Raw genomic sequence first — 19,238 nt, 5'->3', positions numbered from 1 at the left:
GTCCCCTATGGTTGCACAGGTTTTGTCTTCTCCTTCTGACCAAATCAGCCAGTATCATAATGCCCCTGTATAAATCGATGGTGCGGTCTCATTTGGAATACTGTGTGCAATGCTGGTCACCGCACCTCAAAAAGGATATTATAGCATTGGAAAAAGTGCAGAAAAGGGCAACTAGAATGATTAAAGGTTTGGAACACTTTCTCTATGAAGAAAGATTAAAACACTTGAGGCTCTTTAGCTTGGAGGGTGATTAACATGTGGAATTCACTGCCACAGGAGGTGGTGGTGGCTACAAGCATGGCCAGCTTCAAGAGGGGGTTGGATAAAAATATGGAGCAGAGGTTCATCGGTGGCTATTAGCCACTCTGTGTGTGTGTGTGTGTGTGTGTGTGTGTGTGTGTATATAAATAAAATTGGCCACTGTGTGACACAGAGTTTTGGACTGGATGGGCCATTGGCCTTATCCAGCATGGCTTCTCTTATGTTCTTATTTGGCTACTATGCAGCAAGTTAGAGGAATTATTAAGTAGGCAAAAAAGGTAAAAGTAGTCACCTGTGCAAGCTCTGAGTTGTTACCAACCCATGGGGTAACATCACATCGTGACATTTTCTTGGCAGACTTTTTACATGGCAGTTTGCCATTGCCTTCCCCAGTCACCTACACTTTACTGCAGCAACCTGAGTACTCATTTTACCAACCTCAGAAGGATGGAAGGCTGAGCTGGCTACCTGAACCCAGCTTCTGCCAGGATTGAACTCAGGTCATGAGCCGAGCTTGGACTGCAGTACTGCAGCTTATCACTCCGCACTGCAGGTCTCCATATTATTAAGTAGATTTCCATACTATTCCACACACTGGAATTTCTTCTGGCTCAGTTTTATTTTGTACTGATGGAACTTTTGCCTATCTTTTCCTTCTTTTTATAGTTCACAAAAATGTGCAAGACCAATGGCTTGTCAGAAGATATTATATGGAACTGCAAAACACTACTCAGAGAGAGGGTAGTAGTGATGAAACTTATGAACAAATGTGAAGAGATCTCAAACAAATTGACCAAACAAGTGACAAAGATCACTGGAGACAGTGGAGGTGGATGGAACATAGATCAGCCTTCCATTTTGAATAAAAGGTTGGTAGAATTACTATTTGTTTATAGTTTTGTTGGTTCACAAGTAAAGTCCTAAAAAATCAAGAACATGATCTAGTCCCCATAATACCAGTGACACACAACAGAGTGCAAACTTTTGAGTTTCGCACAACTCCTCTTCAGTCAAATTGTTTTAAAGGTTTCTGGGAAAGGAACATTTTTCAGGACATCTTGTTTTCTGTGAAGACCTGCATAGGGTGTTAGATGCAGAACAGATTCAAACTATGGTGGTTTCAGGCTATCCCAAGCAAGGAGCAAAAAACGATTAAACTCCTTAGCAAAACAAGTCCAACAAATGTCTCTTACATGTAACCTGTACATGTAGCTTCTGTTTTTTGCTCACAAACTTATCTGTATTGGATTCAGTATTCTAATGATATCAATAAAAGAAAATTAGCACTTACCTTTCATTTTACCTGGTCTTTTTGCTAGCTACTGCCAGCTCTTTTTTCTGGTTGAGATTTACTTTATGAGATACCGTGGAGGAGGGCAAGGAGGTTAGATGAAAGAAAAGTGGCATACAAAAGCAGAAAAGAACACAGGAAAGAAGAAGCACTTTCTAAGTCAGTACCTATCATAACTGTTCATTCTCAGAGAAAACCTGTTTGGGTACATAGCATTGTATACCATTTTCTGAATAATAGTAAAAACCCTGTTATCTGGCTGCGTTGTTGGGTTAATGAGCATTCTAACCTCCACTGCCTGCTGCCCTGGGAAAGCAGACAGCAGTGGAGTGGGCAGAGTACTGCCTGTTTGTGTATGGTGTGACCATGGCCAGGATCCCACTGACAGAATCCCTTACTCCCTGTCCCCCGTGCTGCTCGACATGGATTTAAAAGGCTGGGATGTTTCGTATTCCAGTCCCTTAAATCATTACCCTGCCACAACTGCTGGTCAGCAGGGTACGGGGGTCAGGAGACAGGTTCTGGCCATGGTCAGAATGCACCTCCCACACTGCTATGATACCACCTGCTGGTCACCTCTGCAGAGGGTGAGGATTTAAATAACTGGAATACTGTCCCTGCAGTTTAAATTGCTGCCTGTCACACAGCTCATCAGCGGTATTGGCAGCTGAGCATTCTGGCCATGGGTGCCACCCCTTCCACTGCTCAGGGGCAGTACCCTTAGCCAGAAGCCCAGCAGGATTGTGGCTTACCCTTCCTCCAACAGCTCTGGTTCCTCAGTCATGTCAGTTAACGCAGCTTTCACTGTAGTAAAGAAGTAATTTAAATATTTAAGACAATCGTATTGTGGCCTCTGCTGTGTTGCGTAGAGGTGCCTTTTAGTTTTACGTTGGTGCGCTCTTAGGGTTATAGCAGCCAGTTTAATATGCTCTTCCATTTTTTCAGCATGGAGCTCAAGCCATATCAGAAGATTGGCTTGAATTGGCTTGCACTGTTACATAAACATTCACTGAACGGTATTCTAGCTGATGAAATGGTAAGTTGAAATGCTATCTTTTTAAAGGTTAATATTGTGACTTTGTTTACTTTTAGACAGAGTAACAGATAACTGCCTGACCATTATTGTTGAGGTTGGCATTAGCTGCCAAAGACAGCAATGTAAGGCAGTCACAGACAGAAGGGGAAGTATAGATAAGGATTTGTCTTAGTGCTACTCATTAACAACTTGGGAAGAGGAGCACTTAAGTGAGGCTAAGGGGTCTGTCTAGCTTTTTGATAGTTTTGACAGCTGAAGCAGCAAAAATTCGTAGAGAAGTGGCAGCATCAGCAGATGTGCATACACACAGTTGAATCGTTCTTATTGGAGAAAGATGTTGACCTTTCTTATGGGATGGTTGTCCCAGCAATGAACTTGATATTTTTTTCATTGTTTTTTGGCCTTTGGTATACAAGGAAGTATGCGTATGTAAAGGGAGCAGCAGCTGTCCATAGAGTATGGGAGATGAGTCAGACTGTAGAAGAGGATGTGCAAAATAGGGGGGTGGGTGATGAGGATACATAGGTCACATAGCTCATATCCCATAGCTATCTCATGAATTAGAGAAGAAGGTTAAGATCCAGGTTGGATGCTACTTTTTTAGTTTGCTTTCCAGAGTACTATAGAGTAGGTTTGCAAGTGAAGCAATGGGGCACAGAGAGGACTGTGAGCTACAGCTACCCATGAGAGCCAAAGAGGATGGGACAAGGGCAAGCCAAAAGTCAGTTGGCTGGGAAGGTGTTGCAGATAAGGAAATATTTAGTGTTCAGGAGGCTTATAATGGCAGAGAGGTAGAGAATCAAGTTTAATATGTTTAATTTCAAGTTGCTATTATAGAGCAGAATTTAATATGCTATTTTTAATATGGTTCCCTTATACTCCCTGGTTTTCAATCTAAATTTAGCCTTCACATTTTATTTATTTAAAATATACATAATCCACCTTTCTATTAGCCTAAAGGGGCTTACAATTATGACCACATCAGAAAAAAGTATTAATTAACATCACAAAACCCAGAGACAACTACAAATTCTGTCAATTGCTGGACAGTTTAAGTCCTACCAGGTGGGGGGGAGAGGATCTCATTTTTTGTAGACCCTGTAAACGAGAGCATTTATGAAAGGCCTTCAGAATAGGTGTGGGGATACTAGCAATGGTATCTTTTAAAGCAAGCTCAGGAATAAATAGAAACAGAACATCCCACAAAGTTTGTGTTTGGGGTGGGGAGGAAAGGACTGAGAGAAAACAGAATGTGGAGCTCATTAAAGAATGAGGAACTGATCCACAGCATGACTACTGTTAAAGTAGTTGTGTGTGTTTTTCTTAAAATATTCCTATTCTTACCTAGGGTTTAGGAAAAACGATTCAAGCAATTGCATTCCTTGCATACCTTTACCAAGATGGTGATGTAGGCCCACATTTGATTGTAGTGCCAGCATCAACAATCGGTGAGTAAAGAATTGCATAATCATCAGTTCTGAAAAAACAAAATCATGATTTTTGCATGCATATCCTGCAAAGAGAATTCCCAATATGAGTGAGAGAATGTTATTCTAGATTTGTATTTCAGTAAAAAGCAAGTTAGTCTAATACTTATCTGTGTGTACATATGTAGGATCTTTTCTTAACTATTTGAAATATCTGTTTTTGATAGATAACTGGGTACGAGAAATTAATCTGTGGTGTCCTGAACTCCAAATCTTGTTTTATTATGGTAAGTTTGGGGGGGGGGGGGTTAAAAAAAATCAGGATAAAATATTTCCAGAAATACAAACAATGTGTTCACTTGCAGATATGACAAACCAAAATTGCAGTAAAGCTCATGAGAATTTTTAAAAATGTACATAATATAGCAATACAAACATTTTTTAAAAACAGGCATTATATGCATGAACAACAAAAGAAACATTGAGGTGATATAATCCAACCTTCCTTTAGACAGATATAGCCAATCAACATTTGTGCCAGTACTGTAAAATAGTTTGAAATATAAAGTAATACTGATGGCCAGTTTCTACTAATTGGATAAGTTTCAAACTGGCTGTTAAACAAGCCATCAGTTTTATAATTAACTCCCCTCTTTTTGTAGCCATGCTCAGGTTAGACTGTTTTCTGTTATTTTTATGTTGCTAATCACGATTTTCTAGCTGTAGTAAAATATTATTGACTTCCGAAATTTCTCTATTTTTAATAGTAAAAATGTGTGTAATAGTAGCTTTCCCCTAGGCCTTGCTTCCCAGATATTTCTGTAACATTTTCTATGTTATTATCTGAAAAAACTGGCAGAGCTTTAACTCTGGATAAAATGTTGCTATTTTCTTTCCAGGTTGAACTTTAAAAATCATGGGAACATGTTCTGCATAAACTAAAGGATCAGTTTTACTACAGCAGACTGAATCCATTAACAGGTTGCAATTAAAAGGGTCCCCAAAGTGGGCTTTCCCATTTTTCCTGTACAATCTAGACCACTGTGAATTACACGATTCACTGCCTAGAACTGGCTCTCCTACAAACAAAACTAAAATATAAGAGTGTTCGTTATAAAAATTCAGTTGCTCAGCATTAAGGACGTATATGGAAGTGAGAGTCCATTTCTTACCAATAAATATTTCCTTTCCCAAAACAAATCAACCTGTTTTATTATACAGAAGATATTGTTTAAAGTATTTGGTGTTTCTGTGTAAATAAGCTGTACACTTTGACTTTTTGACATTTGTTACAACACACTATTAGCTCTTTATCTAATCTCCAAAAAAGCATACACTGGGGCTCACTGAATCAGCACTTACAGTTAAAAAATGGATCAGATAGATTGATTATAACAAGTTTGTTCATCACAGTATTTTGGAATACTTCCCCCTGATTCACTTTCCACCTATGCTTACCATCTAACCTCCCCTGGTTTTGTTAGGCTTTGATTCTTGCTAGATTGAATGCCCATTCAATGGGGGTTATAAGAGTTTTTGCATCTTCCCTACTCTGACAGAATTTGGTCTTGCTCCCTTACTAAAATAGATACAATTTTTAATATTTTATTGGAATGTATTCTATATTATAATTTAAGACATATTATTTATTCTGCCATGGTTGATGAATTTCTGTGACCCTAATCCAAGCAGGATTGTCCCATTCTTAATCTCAGAACAAAATCCTAATATAATTTTGGATGCTGCAAAAAGGTTTTACTCCTTTTGTCTTTTGAGAAATACACAGAGTGTGTAAATGAAATTTCAGATTGTTACACTGCTCAGGGCACTGGACAAAGCAGTAAACAAAGGAAAGGAAAGGAAAGAAGCATGAGGGGCTGGATCCCAATGAACAGATTCACAATTCCCCTCCTCCATTTCCCTCTTTGTATTGCTTTTGGAACAGTTCCCCCCCCCCACACACACACACACACCGGAGCAATGTTTCAAGAAGCATTTTGGGTTGCTTTGCGAGGCAGGGAAATTGCACTTCTATGCAGAGTTTAAATGGCAACAACCCAAATCTTACATTACCAAGAGAGAACATATAATCCAAGCCTATTCTGTTATTTCACAAACTCAGATCTGTATTGGTATAAAGAAAAAAACCCGACCCATCTCAAACAGTAATTGCAATAAAAAATTGTATCTATTATTGCCCATATCCCATATGTACTGGCTTGAAGAAAACAATATTTTATACTTGTTATAACTGCATTGTAATCAAACAGATTTTAACTTGAATATATAATTGCACATTTTTAGAGGTTATCCTTGCACAGCCATTCATGATATTTTTCTTCCCTTGCTTCCCCACAAAAGAAATAAGATGCAACATTAACAAGATCAGATGTAAGGTCCAAAGAGTGTGTCACAGGCTCAGTGTCATTCCTGCAAATTTCCATGGCAGAGTGGGAGTTTGAACCTGGATCTCTCAGGTCCCAGTCTCTGGCATTCTAATGATTACCCTCATTTTAAAGATTAGATTAACACAATATTCAGTTCAAAAGTTCAGTAGAAATATATATATATTATAAGCCAGCATCGTTTGTTACGATTACTTGTTAATTATTTTTTCTTATTGATTGCTAATTGATTTTCAAAACCTATATTTAAGGATGTATGTGTATATAAAATTTAAGGATGTATGTATATATAAAATTAGAAACAACAATATAAATAAGAAACTAATGTTAAACTAGTATATATTAGATCAATAGCATTTGTTAACATTAAATTAATAGTATGTAAAAACATTTTAAAAGCATTGGGGAAGAAAAAGAAGTTTGTCAAGTAACAGCAGAAGTAATAATAATAATGATGATAACTTTATTTTTGTATCCCGCCCTCCCCCGCCAAAGGCGGGCTCAGGGCGGCTCACAGACATGGAATTCCATGATTCAAATAAAACAATATAAACAACAATTTTAAATACAATCAATTACATAAATAAATTAGTTAAAAATAGATAAAATAGGTGCTATAAAGTACTATACGTCATAATCATACATAAGATGGCTAGATGGCTACAAATCAGTTTAGCCAGGTTCTGTCTTAAAAGCAAGCTGAAAAAGAAATGTTTTGCGAGCCCTGCGGAATTGGTTCAGGTCCCGCAGGGCTCGCACCATCTCTGGAAGTTGATTCCACCATAGAGGGGCCATTGCTGAGAAGGCTTGCTCCCTGGTTGTCTTCAATCTAGCCTCTCTTGGCCCAGGGATTGTTAAAAGATTTTGAGAGCTGGATCTCAGTGCTCTCTGGGGAACATATGGGGAGAGGAAGTACAAGCAATGAAGGAGAGAGAAGTCCATGCAGCAGGGGTAGCAGCTGAGAAAGCCCATATGCATGTTTCCAGAATTCAGATTTTACCTGTAGTAAAATTCATATGGCGTCCCTCAGAGCATGAACTGAAACATGCTCCAAGTTCCATCTGCCTTTTCTCAAATTTGTTAATACATTCAAGATTAGTGAAAGCTCAGGTTAAAAGCTGTAAAGTTAATACTGTCAGTTAACAATGTAGTTGGTAGCAAGCAGGACATGGGCTCTTATCTGTTAAGAGATAAAGAGAAAGAAAAGAAAATTGAGAGAACAAACCAACCACCTGCATGTGAGTCCCTGCTGAAGGACCACACTAAAAGGCATTGCTCTTTTACTATTACCCTTGTGGTGATGCCTAAAAATGTGTGTTTATGGTGCTGCCAGTACCTATTAATAGGTTACATTAAAGGAGTGCAGCTGTTAGCGGTCCTTGTGGATGCTGCATTTCCACCTTTCTTCATTCCCTACTAGGTTCTGCACCATGGGAAATGGGTGGGGAAAGGGCATTGCTCTAGTCATGTTGGTCTGTTGCAGTTTCAGCATCTCTTCCTATGTCTCCATTCCCTTCCTGTGTCTTTTTAAAGGCTTTTCCATTTTCTCCTAGGTTCTCAAGAAGATAGAAAGCACCTCCGAATGGATATCCACAACAAAGCTGTTGACTTTAACGTTATTGTAACAACGTAAGTACATGTATTTTGTGGTGTGTGACCACTTTCTTTTTAACAGGTAGAAACACTGGAAAGGAACATCTCTCTCTATATGAAAGCCTGTTCCAAACGCTTCATCTCATTCTGTTGTAACCAAGAAACAAAACAGGTAGAAATAAGTTTGATTGTCGACAGTTAAGATCATCAATGGCAAATAGCATGTTTAGTGCTCACACACACACACACAAACACACTGTAGCAATATCCCAAGGTCACCAATTTTTTTTTCTATATGAGGGCATAGTGATGATTCTTTGTTTGGGGAACTGGTACGGTTCTGGGTGAAATTGTTGTGGTAAAAGGAAAGCCTGCTTTCTACACCTTAGCATTTGGGAGGGACCCCACTGGAGTACATGCACTGTTTGCCCAGAGGGTTGCAGTATACAAACCATTTCTCTACTCTCAACCTCATTGCATCTTGAAAGCTAAATTGGGTCAGCCCTGCTAGCATTTGAATGAGAGGTCACAAAGGAATACCAGGGTCATGACACAGAAGCAGGTAATGGCAAAACCACCTCTGAACTTCTTTAGCTTTGAAAACCCTACAGGGTCGCCATAAGTCAGCTGTGACATGTCAGCACTTTTCACCATCACTCTCAACCCACCCATCACAATAATGGGTATTTTGCTAGCACTCCTACCTGTACAAGATCTGTTATTTAGGAGGAGGAGAAAATACTGTTGCTGGATTGGACAAAAAAGGAAGGAGTTCCATAGTTATACTAGCCGCCTTAAGCCACACTGAGTAACATAAAGGCGCAAAGAAGTCCTGCTTAGAACTAAATGTGTTCATTTGAACACATATTCATATGCCATTAAAACACAAACTGTAAAGCCGAGGCTCCAATTTCAGCCACTTTGTTTTTAAAAAAAAAATGGCGAAGCAATAAAACCATGATCTTGGTTCTCTGCACCCAGAATGGTCATCTGGCAGCCATCTATTGGGTGTCTCACCACTTAGGGTGGCCCATCTGGCATTGGCCATGGCTCAAGCCTTTTCTGTTGTGCCTCTGACTTGGTGGCATGGGCTTTCTGAAGAGGCGGGAGGGGCCCCCTCCAAGGAGATCTTCAGGAGGAACTGCAAGGCATGTCTGTTTAGGGCTTTTGAGGGCGTGTGAATAGCAGACATCTATTAAGGGGAGGGGGATTTGTTATTTTATCTTTGGTTTTAGTTGGCTGTTGTAAGCTGCCTTGAACCAAGAGGAAAGACAGGGTGAACATATTTGGTAAATAAATTTGCTTGAAGTATAGAGTGTTGTTTTACAACTACAAGGTAAACCTAATCCCTAGTGTTTATAGGAATGCAGTAATCTGCCCTGAGCCCTTATCGGAAAGGGCGGAATAGAAATCCACCTAAATAAAATATTCTACTGGGGGGGGGGGCGTTAATTCAAAGGTAGTCTTCCATTGGTTGGGAAGCATCTTCTGCTCGCAGGAGGGCCCATCTGTTCCTTGCATTAGAGTTCTGTCTGAGGAAGGTGAAATGAAATCTTGAGGTTCCTGTGCTTGCACAACCTCTTGCAGATATGGAAGCATAAGAATGGCTGTAGTTCCCTCCTATTCCAGCACTGTGTGAATTCCTTGAGGACCTCTGGGACCTGTGTTCATAGCTATTTTCATTCTATTTACCATTCTATGGCTCTAACACGATTTAAGTAGCTGTTGCCTCGAGAAAGGGATTAACTGAAAGGCTCCTGTATAGATAGCATGTCCCTGTGTTACGTCCATTTTTTTTTGCTATCCTTGTGAATGTCAGAATATACTGTTTTAAAAGGTACATGCTTATAGTTGTTTTTTTGGTAGGTATAACAGTGCAATAAGCAGTCCAGAAGATCGTAGTCTGTTTCGACGGATGAAACTTCATTATGCAATCTTTGATGAAGGTCATATGTTAAAAAACATGGGTTCTGTGCGCTATCAACATCTGATGACTATTAATGTAAGAATTTGATCCTCTTATTCTCAGCACTTTGGCCTCTAATGTTATGATAGGTTTTAGAGTTTATAAACTCTTGCTTTAAAAAAAAATAATAAAGTTCTTCTAAGAATGAGCGATGACATTGTATTATAATGTTGCTTGTCACTGGGAGAGCTGTTTGGTTGTAGGTGTTACATTAATAACTGAGGAAGAAAAGTTAACCTTGTGGTCTGAATACTGTACAAGTCTGTAGTCTAAATAGTTGAGTAGTTAACCACAGATGGTTTGAATCTTTGACACTTGACTGGCTTTGTGGTGATGTGAGGATTTTAGCAAGTATACTTTTCTTATGCTGGTCTTGTCACCATTTTATCTGAAAGAGAATTGTTTCAGATAAAAATCTATGTTCCATTTCAGGAGTGCTGTATTCCTGATATCCCATCATCTTCTTATCTGAAGTGACTTCTTCATTCCCTAGACTCAAGTCTAGTAGCACCTCAGAGACCAAGAAGATTGTTGAGGTATAAGGGTTCAAGAGTCAGAACTCCCTTTGTTAGGTCTGATGACAGGAGATTTCTTCTCCAAAGCTTATAACTGGAAAATCTTGTTGGTCTCTAAAGTGCTCATGAACTTAAATCTTGGTCTTCTTCTGCAGATCCACATGGCTAGCCATGAAATAATCTCCCTGATTCACAAGTGTAGACAAACAGTCTCTACTAAACAACTTGATGATTTTCTCACCATATTATCTGATAAGATGATTAAATTCCTGGATAGTGAGATGCTGCTTTTGGATTGGATCCAAACTAAACTGGCAGTTTCCACCCTCTTTCTGCTGTGGGACCCCCCCACCCCACACACACACACACACAATGCCTCAGGGTCCCCTTTCCTCCTAGAGCAGAGTTTCATGGAGATCAGTGGGCTGCAAGGGGAAGGGAGAGACTTAAGAGTTCTGCCGGTGGAAAATTGAGGCTGGACCCAAACTGGTGTTGCACTGCCAATTTCAGGAGTTGTTTGGCAGGGGTTTAAATGGGTGATTTCATTATATAAACATTAACATTTGTTCAGTTTTTTATTTTTTTGTTTTTTATTATAAAAATAGGCACAATATCGTTTGCTGCTGACAGGAACTCCAGTCCAAAACAATCTTCTAGAACTTATGTCACTCCTGAATTTTGTCATGCCACACATGTTCAGTAGTAGCACGAGTGAAGTTAGGAGGATGTTCTCTTCTAAACCAGTAAGTATATATTGAGTTAATTTTTATTGTTAAGAAATCTAAATTCATGTATGGGCTTTTTGATGGAAAGTGTTCCATACCAGACCCTCAAACAAAAACACTTTTCAGAGAAGTCACCATGCAGTGTTCAAACATAAGACCCAGTTAACCCATTTATGATTAGCAGATCTAAACATTTTGTTAATTATAACTCATCATTATGATATTGAGAGTATTATGGCTCTGAACATTCAGTCTGAAGCAGGTGTTAACAGACTTTGCTTACACCTTCTGCTGGAAGTTCACTTTATACTTTTTAAATGCTTTTCCCTAGAAAGCAGCTGAGGAACATAGTGTATATGAAAAGGAGAGAATTGCACATGCCAAGCAGATAATGAAACCATTCATCCTGCGAAGAGTTAAAGAAGAGGTATGTCTCTGTGTTTTAACCTGTGCTAGACTGTAGTGCTAACCACATAACAGTTCAGACGCATGTTCTTTTGAATAGGATTTATTTACTGAATACATTCGTATCCCAATTTTTTAGCCTGTTAGAGCCCTCAACCTGCTTTAGGAAGGATTGCATTAGGCTCCAGGGGGAAGCTTAAACTTAGTTCAAATTTTTGCTTTGGCCCATCAGGTCCTTAAACAGCTACCACCCAAAAAGGATATTATTGAGTTGTGTGAAATGTCTGAGAAACAGGAGCAGCTGTATCAGGACCTCTTCAACTGCTTTAAAAAGTCTATTGACAGTCAAGGTATGGAACTATTTTTTTCCGTCTTCCCTTTTTATCTCATGCAGTATCAAGCTGAAAAGCTAAGCTCTAATGAGTATATCGCTTCTAAGAATCTTGAACTGCCGTAGTGAACTGATTCATTCAGTAGTTACATGTTGTTTTGTGTCACTTGTTTTGCTTCTGGTCATAGAAAAGAGTTCAGAAATGGGTAATGTCATGATGCAGCTAAGAAAAATGGCCAATCATCCACTTTTACACCGCCAATATTATACACCTGAGAAACTTAAAGTGATGTCAAAACTCATGCTCAAGGTAAGCTGCTCAGTTAAATGTAGTAATTCTTGATGTATTTTAATTCTGTTACTCAGTGGTTATAGAGTTCATCTATCAGTCCCGTATTAAGTGCGCTAAAAGCTTTAGGTGTAGAACATAAAAATCTGCCTTTAGAAAATGATTCTTAAGAGTAAAGGAGTCACAACAGCAGTCTTCTGATTTAGAATATTATTGAGTTTGTTCATTGGAGTTACTGAATATTTGTGCATTGTTGCTGATTTACTGAATCTGTGGATAATTTTATTAGAAAGCTCTTATGAAGCTGCCTTCTACTGAATCAGACCCTTGGTCCATCAAAATCAGTATTGTCAACTCAGACTGGCAGCGGCTCTCCAGGGTCTCAAGCCGAGATTTTTCACACCTTTTTGCCTGGACCCTTTTTTGGAGATGCCAGGAATTGAACCTGGGACCTTCTGCTTACCAAGCAGATGCTCTACCACTGAGCCACCGTCCCTCCCCAGGCTCTTTTCTCTCCTTCTAAATGCATTTTCAAGTCAGGAAAGGCAAAATAATGGTCTGTATGTTAGAAACAGGATTTTTTTCCTGGATCAGTTGATTATTGAAGTTAGCACTCCAAGCTAATGTAAAGGTGTTGTATTAGTAGCAAAACAAAATTCAAGTCCAGTAGCACCTTAAAAGACCAAAATAGTTTTCTTGACCTGGATAGTCCAGGCAAGCCCCATTTCAGAAGCTAAGCAAGGCCAACCCTGGGCAAGTATTTGGATGGGAGACCTCCAGAGAATTCTAGGCTGGGAGGAGGAGGAGGCTATCAAGCCACTTCTCAGAATGTCCTCCATTCCTCAATAGGAGTGACCAGAGGTTGCCATGACTTCCAGGCATGGAGGGGGGGGGGGGGCACACACATGCAAAAAAATTAAAAAAGAGACCAACACAGTTTTCCAGGGTATAAGTTTTCACAAAGCTCAGTTTGTTAAAAATGAGATTTGATTCACTGAAGCTTATACTCTGAAACACTTGTGTTGGTCTTTAGCAATGTCTTAAGTCCAGCAATGTCTTAATCTACCAAGAGTTACAAACAACTCCAGGAGAAGTGGAGGAGGAGAAGATTGGATTTATACCCCACCTTTTACTGTAGGAAACTCTGAGCAGTTTACAATCTCCTTTCCCTCCCCCTGACAACAGACACCCTGCAAGCTAGAGAGCGCTCTTACAGAAACTGCTCTTGAGAAGAACAGCTCTGCAAGAACTTGTGACTGACTCAAGGTCACATCAGCAGGTGCATGTGGAGGAGTGAGCAATCAAACCCAGTTTCCTTAGATAAGTCCGCGCACTTAACCACTACATTAAAGAGTTTATTGTCCTAATACAAACCAAATTTCACTCAGTGTTTCTTGTAGCTATATGCCCAGATATTGCACAATATAATGTACTTGGTAGTTCCTTATTGTTTTGCTTTTGCATATTTTTGTTTTGTTGTTTTTTTAGGAACCTACACACTGTGAGGCAAATCCTGACCTTATATTTGAAGACATGTCTGTGATGACAGATTATGAATTACATTTGCTTTGTAAACAATATGCAAATATCAATGACTTCAAACTAGACATTGATTTGATTTTGGATTCTGGAAAATTCAGAATACTAGGACGCATGCTTTCAGACTTTAAAGAAAAGGTTTGTTCTACAAATTCATTGTCATCCCACAAATAACACGTCTTACATGTAAAACCAGCTGTTCTGTATTGTGGTCCATTGTTATAAAAACCCATAGAAAAACCAGCTTGGTATGCTGAACTTGGATATGGAAAGCTGTGCTTAGCCGTGAAGATGAAGTGTAATGGACCAATATAGATGTAATGCTACTCAGACTTAAGGAAATAGGTCTGCAGGATCCTGCATTCTGTCACATGGAAATTCCCTTGCCTCTACTCATTGTCATTAACCTAGGTTAGTTCCCATTGTCTGTTCCAGGGAATTGCTCACTTTATATCCTTCAGGGTTGCCATACTAGGTTCCCTGGATAGAATAAACGGCGTATTAACAAAAAGGAAATATTGGCATAATATTAACTATGTCTTAATAGTTTACTGTAAGATACTTTAATCTGAAATGTAACAGCTTGAAGGTATTTTCTTTTAAAAACACCATAATCATTTCAGGTTTAAGTACAAGAGTACAGAACTATTAAATATATTTAAACAGATAAGCGTTAGTCAGATCTTGATTTACAGCCAGCCCCAAAGATTTGTCAAACTTATGTGCTGATAATTGTTCTCATATTGCATTGCTATGGTACTGTTAATGCCCTTGTGGAGTTTAATCCTGCAGTATTTTTCTTCTATGTTACATTGAACTAAGCAATATAGTATTTCCTGGCACTTGAGCCAGATGGGTAGCTTACTTGTACAGAGCTCAGTATGGGTTTGGGAATTCTTCCCCACTCTCCTCCCACACACACATCAAGTTTGGGTTGACTTTCTTTTCCAAATATCTGAACCATGCATTCAGATGGCACGTGTGTAGAAACCCAGATCTTCACTATCATGTATGCATTTGTGACTCTTTATGTTCTTTCCTTCATTAGGGTGATAGAGTTGTACTGTTTAGCCAGTTTACTATGATGCTTGACATTCTAGAAGTTTTTCTAAAACAGCAGCAATTCCGATATCTTAGGCTGGATGGAAAGACACAGATTTCTGACAGGTAGGTAAAACCTGTGTAATGAACTCAAACAACTTTATTAAGCCTAGGTATAGTCAATTGATCTTTCTGTCTCTGAGTCTGGCTGTTGATATTTATTGGATTTTAAAGAGAAGGAAGTTTACAAAAGCTCAGATTCACTGTTTCAACAAACTGAAATGCTCATTTTAATCATTACATTTTTATATTAAACCGTCTAGGTTTAACATGAAGCCAGTTCTGCACTAGACCTTTAATCTTGGTTCAGCCATGTCCCTAAACTGATTTTCTATACTAGAATCATAGACTTATAGACTAGTGTAGAATGTCAGTTTGAGGACAGGGCTGAATCAGGACTTAAAGGTCTAGTGTGGAACTGGTCTAAATGATTTAAACTCTGCATCCTTTAGCTGCCATGTATGAGTTAAATTCAAAGGGTACCTCTGTATAGCTGAGGAAGAATTTAAATAAAATTCTCCAGTTTATAAGGAGCTCTGTATTTTCAAGCAGCTTGAGCAATATCAAAATGCAGGGTTTTTTACTTTTCTGTAATACATAGAATGAAATGTTTACATATATAATGCATTTATAAACAATGGAGAGTACACAGAAACCTTCATTATGTATGTATTACAGGTAATAAAAGGAATTTTCTTACAGTTGATATAGTGATCATCACTGGTATAGATAAGGAGATGAAAGACTAAATTGCTAGTAGCCATGATGGCTAAAGGGAGCTTCTGTGTCTGCTAGTAAACCTCAGCATATCAGTGCTAGGAGGCCTGGTCTCTGTGTCCTTTGTGTTGACACTCCAGGTCAGCTGGTGGGCCACCGTGTGAAATGGGATACTGACCTAGATCCACTATCCTGATCTATGTAAAGTCTGTTTTCTGATACGTCATTTTCATGCACAAGTCACTGCTGTAGTCAGCTAGTAGACACTTATGAATGCATAAGCCCTTAAAGTCTGCCCAAATGGTGAAAGGGACAAAAGAAACCTATGTGTCGATTACTTGTTCTCACTGGTTTTCCTTTTTAACTTTGTTTAATTTAAAGTACGTATTTTTCGCACCATAAGGCGCTCTGGACGATAGGACGCACCTTCCTCCTGGGGGGTGATCCACTGCCTCCAATCCCGGCACTTCCTCCGTGCCTGCCTGCCTGGCTCCAGCTCTGACGCTTACAGAAAGCGCCAGGATCGCTCCCTCTGCCCTCCGATCCTGGTGCTTGCTGTAAGTATCAGAGCTGAAGCCAGGCAGAAAGGCACGGAGGAAGCACGCTGCCCTCTCCACAGCCGGCACTCGCAAAGCACTGGGTTTGCGGAGGGGGTGGGTGCTTCCTCCGTGCCTGCCTGCCTGGCTTCAGCTCTGATGCTTACAGCAAGCGCCAGGATTGGAGGGCAGAGGGAGGGATCCTGGCGCTTGCTATAAGCATCAGAGCTGGAGGCAGGCAGGCGCGGGGGAAGCGCCGGGATCCGAGGCGGAGGCAGTGGATTGCCCTTCCCCCCCCAGGAAGGTAGGTACCAGTACCTTCGCTCCATAAGACGCACAAACTTTTCCCCCCACTTTTTTTTTGAGGGGGGGGGGAGTGCGTCTTATGGTGCGAAAAATACGGTATGTCAAAATTAGTTAAGAAAAGATTAGTCAAAAGTAAAATTTGCATTTACTATCATCACATTGTCATTACCTAAATTGTTTTCCTTTTTTATAGGATACATCTGATTGATGAGTTCAATTCAGACATGGGTATCTTTGTCTTTTTGCTTTCAACTAAAGCTGGAGGACTAGGAATTAATCTGACTTCAGCCAATGTAGTCATTCTTCATGACATTGACTGCAACCCTTATAATGACAAACAGGCAGAAGACAGATGTCACAGAGTAGGGCAAACCAGGTAGGTTTTTTTTGTTGTAGGCAGATGTCAGCAGCTGCATATAATGCGGATCTTGCGTTGCTTACAATGATTGTAGTAACCATACCGCTTTAAGCTGGGAGAGATTAACCATTTCCCAATAGTAGTAGTTTTTTATGTTAGTGACAAACTACCTCTGTTTTACAAGTATTGTTTGGATAAATTATAGTAGCTCTGTAGATATTAGCTCATCTGAAAAAGTTTGCATGCACACAAAAGTTTATATTCTGAATAAAACTTGGTTGGTCTTAAAGGTGCTACTGGACTCTTGCTTTGTTTTATAGTTGCTCTGTTTACAGCATTGGATTTGTGATGACTCATTCACACATGCAGATCTTTTCTTGATGTCAAGTCTTCCAGTGACCAGCATGGATGTTGCCTTCAGAAACTCCAGAACAAACTCAGTGTTTCTGTTTGCATCTCTACCAGTGGTGTCTCCCAGGGTATACAAAGTTTTATAGTTCACGGCACCAAGAACTACAATAAAAGATACTCAGCACTGACATTTTCAGAATGCGTATTAGCTGAGGCACTAGCCACACAATGGAAATTAATGTACAGTCTTCTTTACTTATTAGATTGTAATGAGAGGTTAATTAGAAATAATATGTTCCTATGATTAAGCCATGCATGTTGGCTTTCAGAATTATACAAATAAGGATTTTTTTTATTTCTTTGTTTTTAAGAGAAGTGCAAGTTATAAGACTTATCAGCAAAGGGACAATAGAGGAATCCATGCTCAGAATCAGTCAGCAGAAGTTAAAACTAGAACAAGATATGACAGCAGCAGATACAGGTAAGTTCTCATAAGGCATACTTCTAAATACACTATATTGTAGAAGGCAGGCATGGGTTCAAAAGTATATGGAGCAAGAAAAACTCTGTGTACTTTGTGCCGGGAAGCTAATGTTGGGGATGGAGAGCAGTTCAGATAATTACTGATGTTTTTATAAGGTGTCAAATCATGTATGAGAATCTACAATTCAAGTTGATCTTCATCCACCTAGTGTTAGTCAACACATTGTGGAATGATCTAAATCTTCATGTACTCAACTCAGTGTACTCAGGGAGTCCAAAACTCAATTCTGAAGGAAGAATAATAAAAGACAAGGATTTTGTGGAGAAGAAATATACACAGTTGTTCCTTGCAACTAATACTTAGAAGTATACATAGTTGCTCAAAACCACCACACTTGTTGGCTTTAAATGTGTCATATCAGTTATGGTAGAAGCCCTTTGTTTCAGTTTGTGTGCTGTTCTTTCTACAGGTGAGCATCTGAATGTATAAGCAGCTAAAATATAGTGTCTTACTGTTTTGAATTTGAGGTCCCTACCATGTATGCAGTCTTGCCTTTGAAGGGTTTAGCCAGGTGGCCCACAGTTTAGAATATCCACATTTAACTCTAAGTAAAATACAGGTCTGCACAGCACTCTTCCATAATACTTTTCCATAATAGCAACAATTTGTGTGACCCTTAATCCCTTATTCTAATTCAGCATGTGTATCTACTCAAAATTATGGGAGCAGTTTCAGCCTGTGATGTTTTCATGATTGCTTAAACTACAAAATGTTGCATAAAATTTCACACATTCAACTCTGATGGAATCTTTTTTCCCCCTCATTTTCAGGAGAAGAAGGGGCCATCCCAGCAGATATAGCAACATTACTAAAAGCATCGTTAGGTCTCTAATAATGTAAAGCTGAACATTGTAGATATTTTTTTAATTTGAGAAAAAATACAAATGTGGTGCTTCAAGAAGTTTTTATGTTATGACAATACATTTGTATGGACATTTATAACTTTTTGTAATTTCCTTGTTGTATTGCTCATGGCATAGAATCCCCCCTCCCCCCCCCCTCACCACTGGTACTCGAAGTAAAATATGGAGATGCCACAAAAAAAAACGTAGTGCATAAAATGCCACTTAAGCTATATTATCAAGGCAGTTTTAAAATGGGGACCCTAGTTTTAATCAAACTGCTAATGCTTAAAATTGTTCCATATTTTTGTAATTATTTCTACCTCCAAATATATATATAGAAGCTGTCTATTTCACTGGGTGTGTGGTTTTTTTACATGTGCCTTATTTGAAATGCCCATTTTTGTTGTCTCTTTGCTTGTTTTTATTTGAAGTACTGTAATGTTTTTGTATGAAACTGTTCGCACAATAAAAATAAAATCTTAACAGTTTGCAGCTGGCTAGCTGGTTATTTGAATGGGCAATTGAATACTAAACACAACAAAAGAAACCAGAGAACCAAAGCAAATGCTCCCTCCCCCCACTTTTGACTGAGAGGGAGAGAGAGAGAAGAGCTGGTATTTTTCAGGTCAAACTACATGTGCCAAGAGGTGCTGAGCTCCGCCAGCACACCCATCCCCTGTGTCATACAGTCTCTAGT

General features: G+C 39.2%; 1 protein-coding gene across 1 annotated transcript in view; it reads left to right on the top strand.

The window, feature by feature from the left end:
- SMARCAD1 (SWI/SNF-related, matrix-associated actin-dependent regulator of chromatin, subfamily a, containing DEAD/H box 1) overlaps positions 1 to 19,029 on the top strand; it is a 54,431-nt gene extending 35,402 nt beyond the window's left edge. Inside the window, exons 10-24 of the mRNA XM_060247051.1 lie at positions 928 to 1,130; positions 2,498 to 2,588; positions 3,937 to 4,036; positions 4,243 to 4,302; positions 7,974 to 8,049; positions 9,880 to 10,015; positions 11,100 to 11,237; positions 11,551 to 11,646; positions 11,857 to 11,974; positions 12,144 to 12,265; positions 13,733 to 13,921; positions 14,832 to 14,950; positions 16,637 to 16,819; positions 17,524 to 17,633; positions 18,467 to 19,029. Coding sequence (XP_060103034.1) covers positions 928 to 1,130; positions 2,498 to 2,588; positions 3,937 to 4,036; positions 4,243 to 4,302; positions 7,974 to 8,049; positions 9,880 to 10,015; positions 11,100 to 11,237; positions 11,551 to 11,646; positions 11,857 to 11,974; positions 12,144 to 12,265; positions 13,733 to 13,921; positions 14,832 to 14,950; positions 16,637 to 16,819; positions 17,524 to 17,633; positions 18,467 to 18,528 — 1,803 coding nt within the window. The 3' untranslated portion in view covers positions 18,529 to 19,029. The remainder of the gene's footprint in view (positions 1 to 927; positions 1,131 to 2,497; positions 2,589 to 3,936; positions 4,037 to 4,242; positions 4,303 to 7,973; positions 8,050 to 9,879; positions 10,016 to 11,099; positions 11,238 to 11,550; positions 11,647 to 11,856; positions 11,975 to 12,143; positions 12,266 to 13,732; positions 13,922 to 14,831; positions 14,951 to 16,636; positions 16,820 to 17,523; positions 17,634 to 18,466) is intronic.
- Positions 19,030 to 19,238: the final 209 nt, after the last annotated feature.

This window comes from Heteronotia binoei, chromosome 9, assembly GCF_032191835.1.
Source record: "Heteronotia binoei isolate CCM8104 ecotype False Entrance Well chromosome 9, APGP_CSIRO_Hbin_v1, whole genome shotgun sequence".
NCBI classification, from domain to species: Eukaryota; Metazoa; Chordata; class Lepidosauria; order Squamata; family Gekkonidae; genus Heteronotia; species Heteronotia binoei.
Note: the sequence above shows the minus strand (reverse complement) of the source record. Positions and strands in the feature narration are given on the sequence as shown.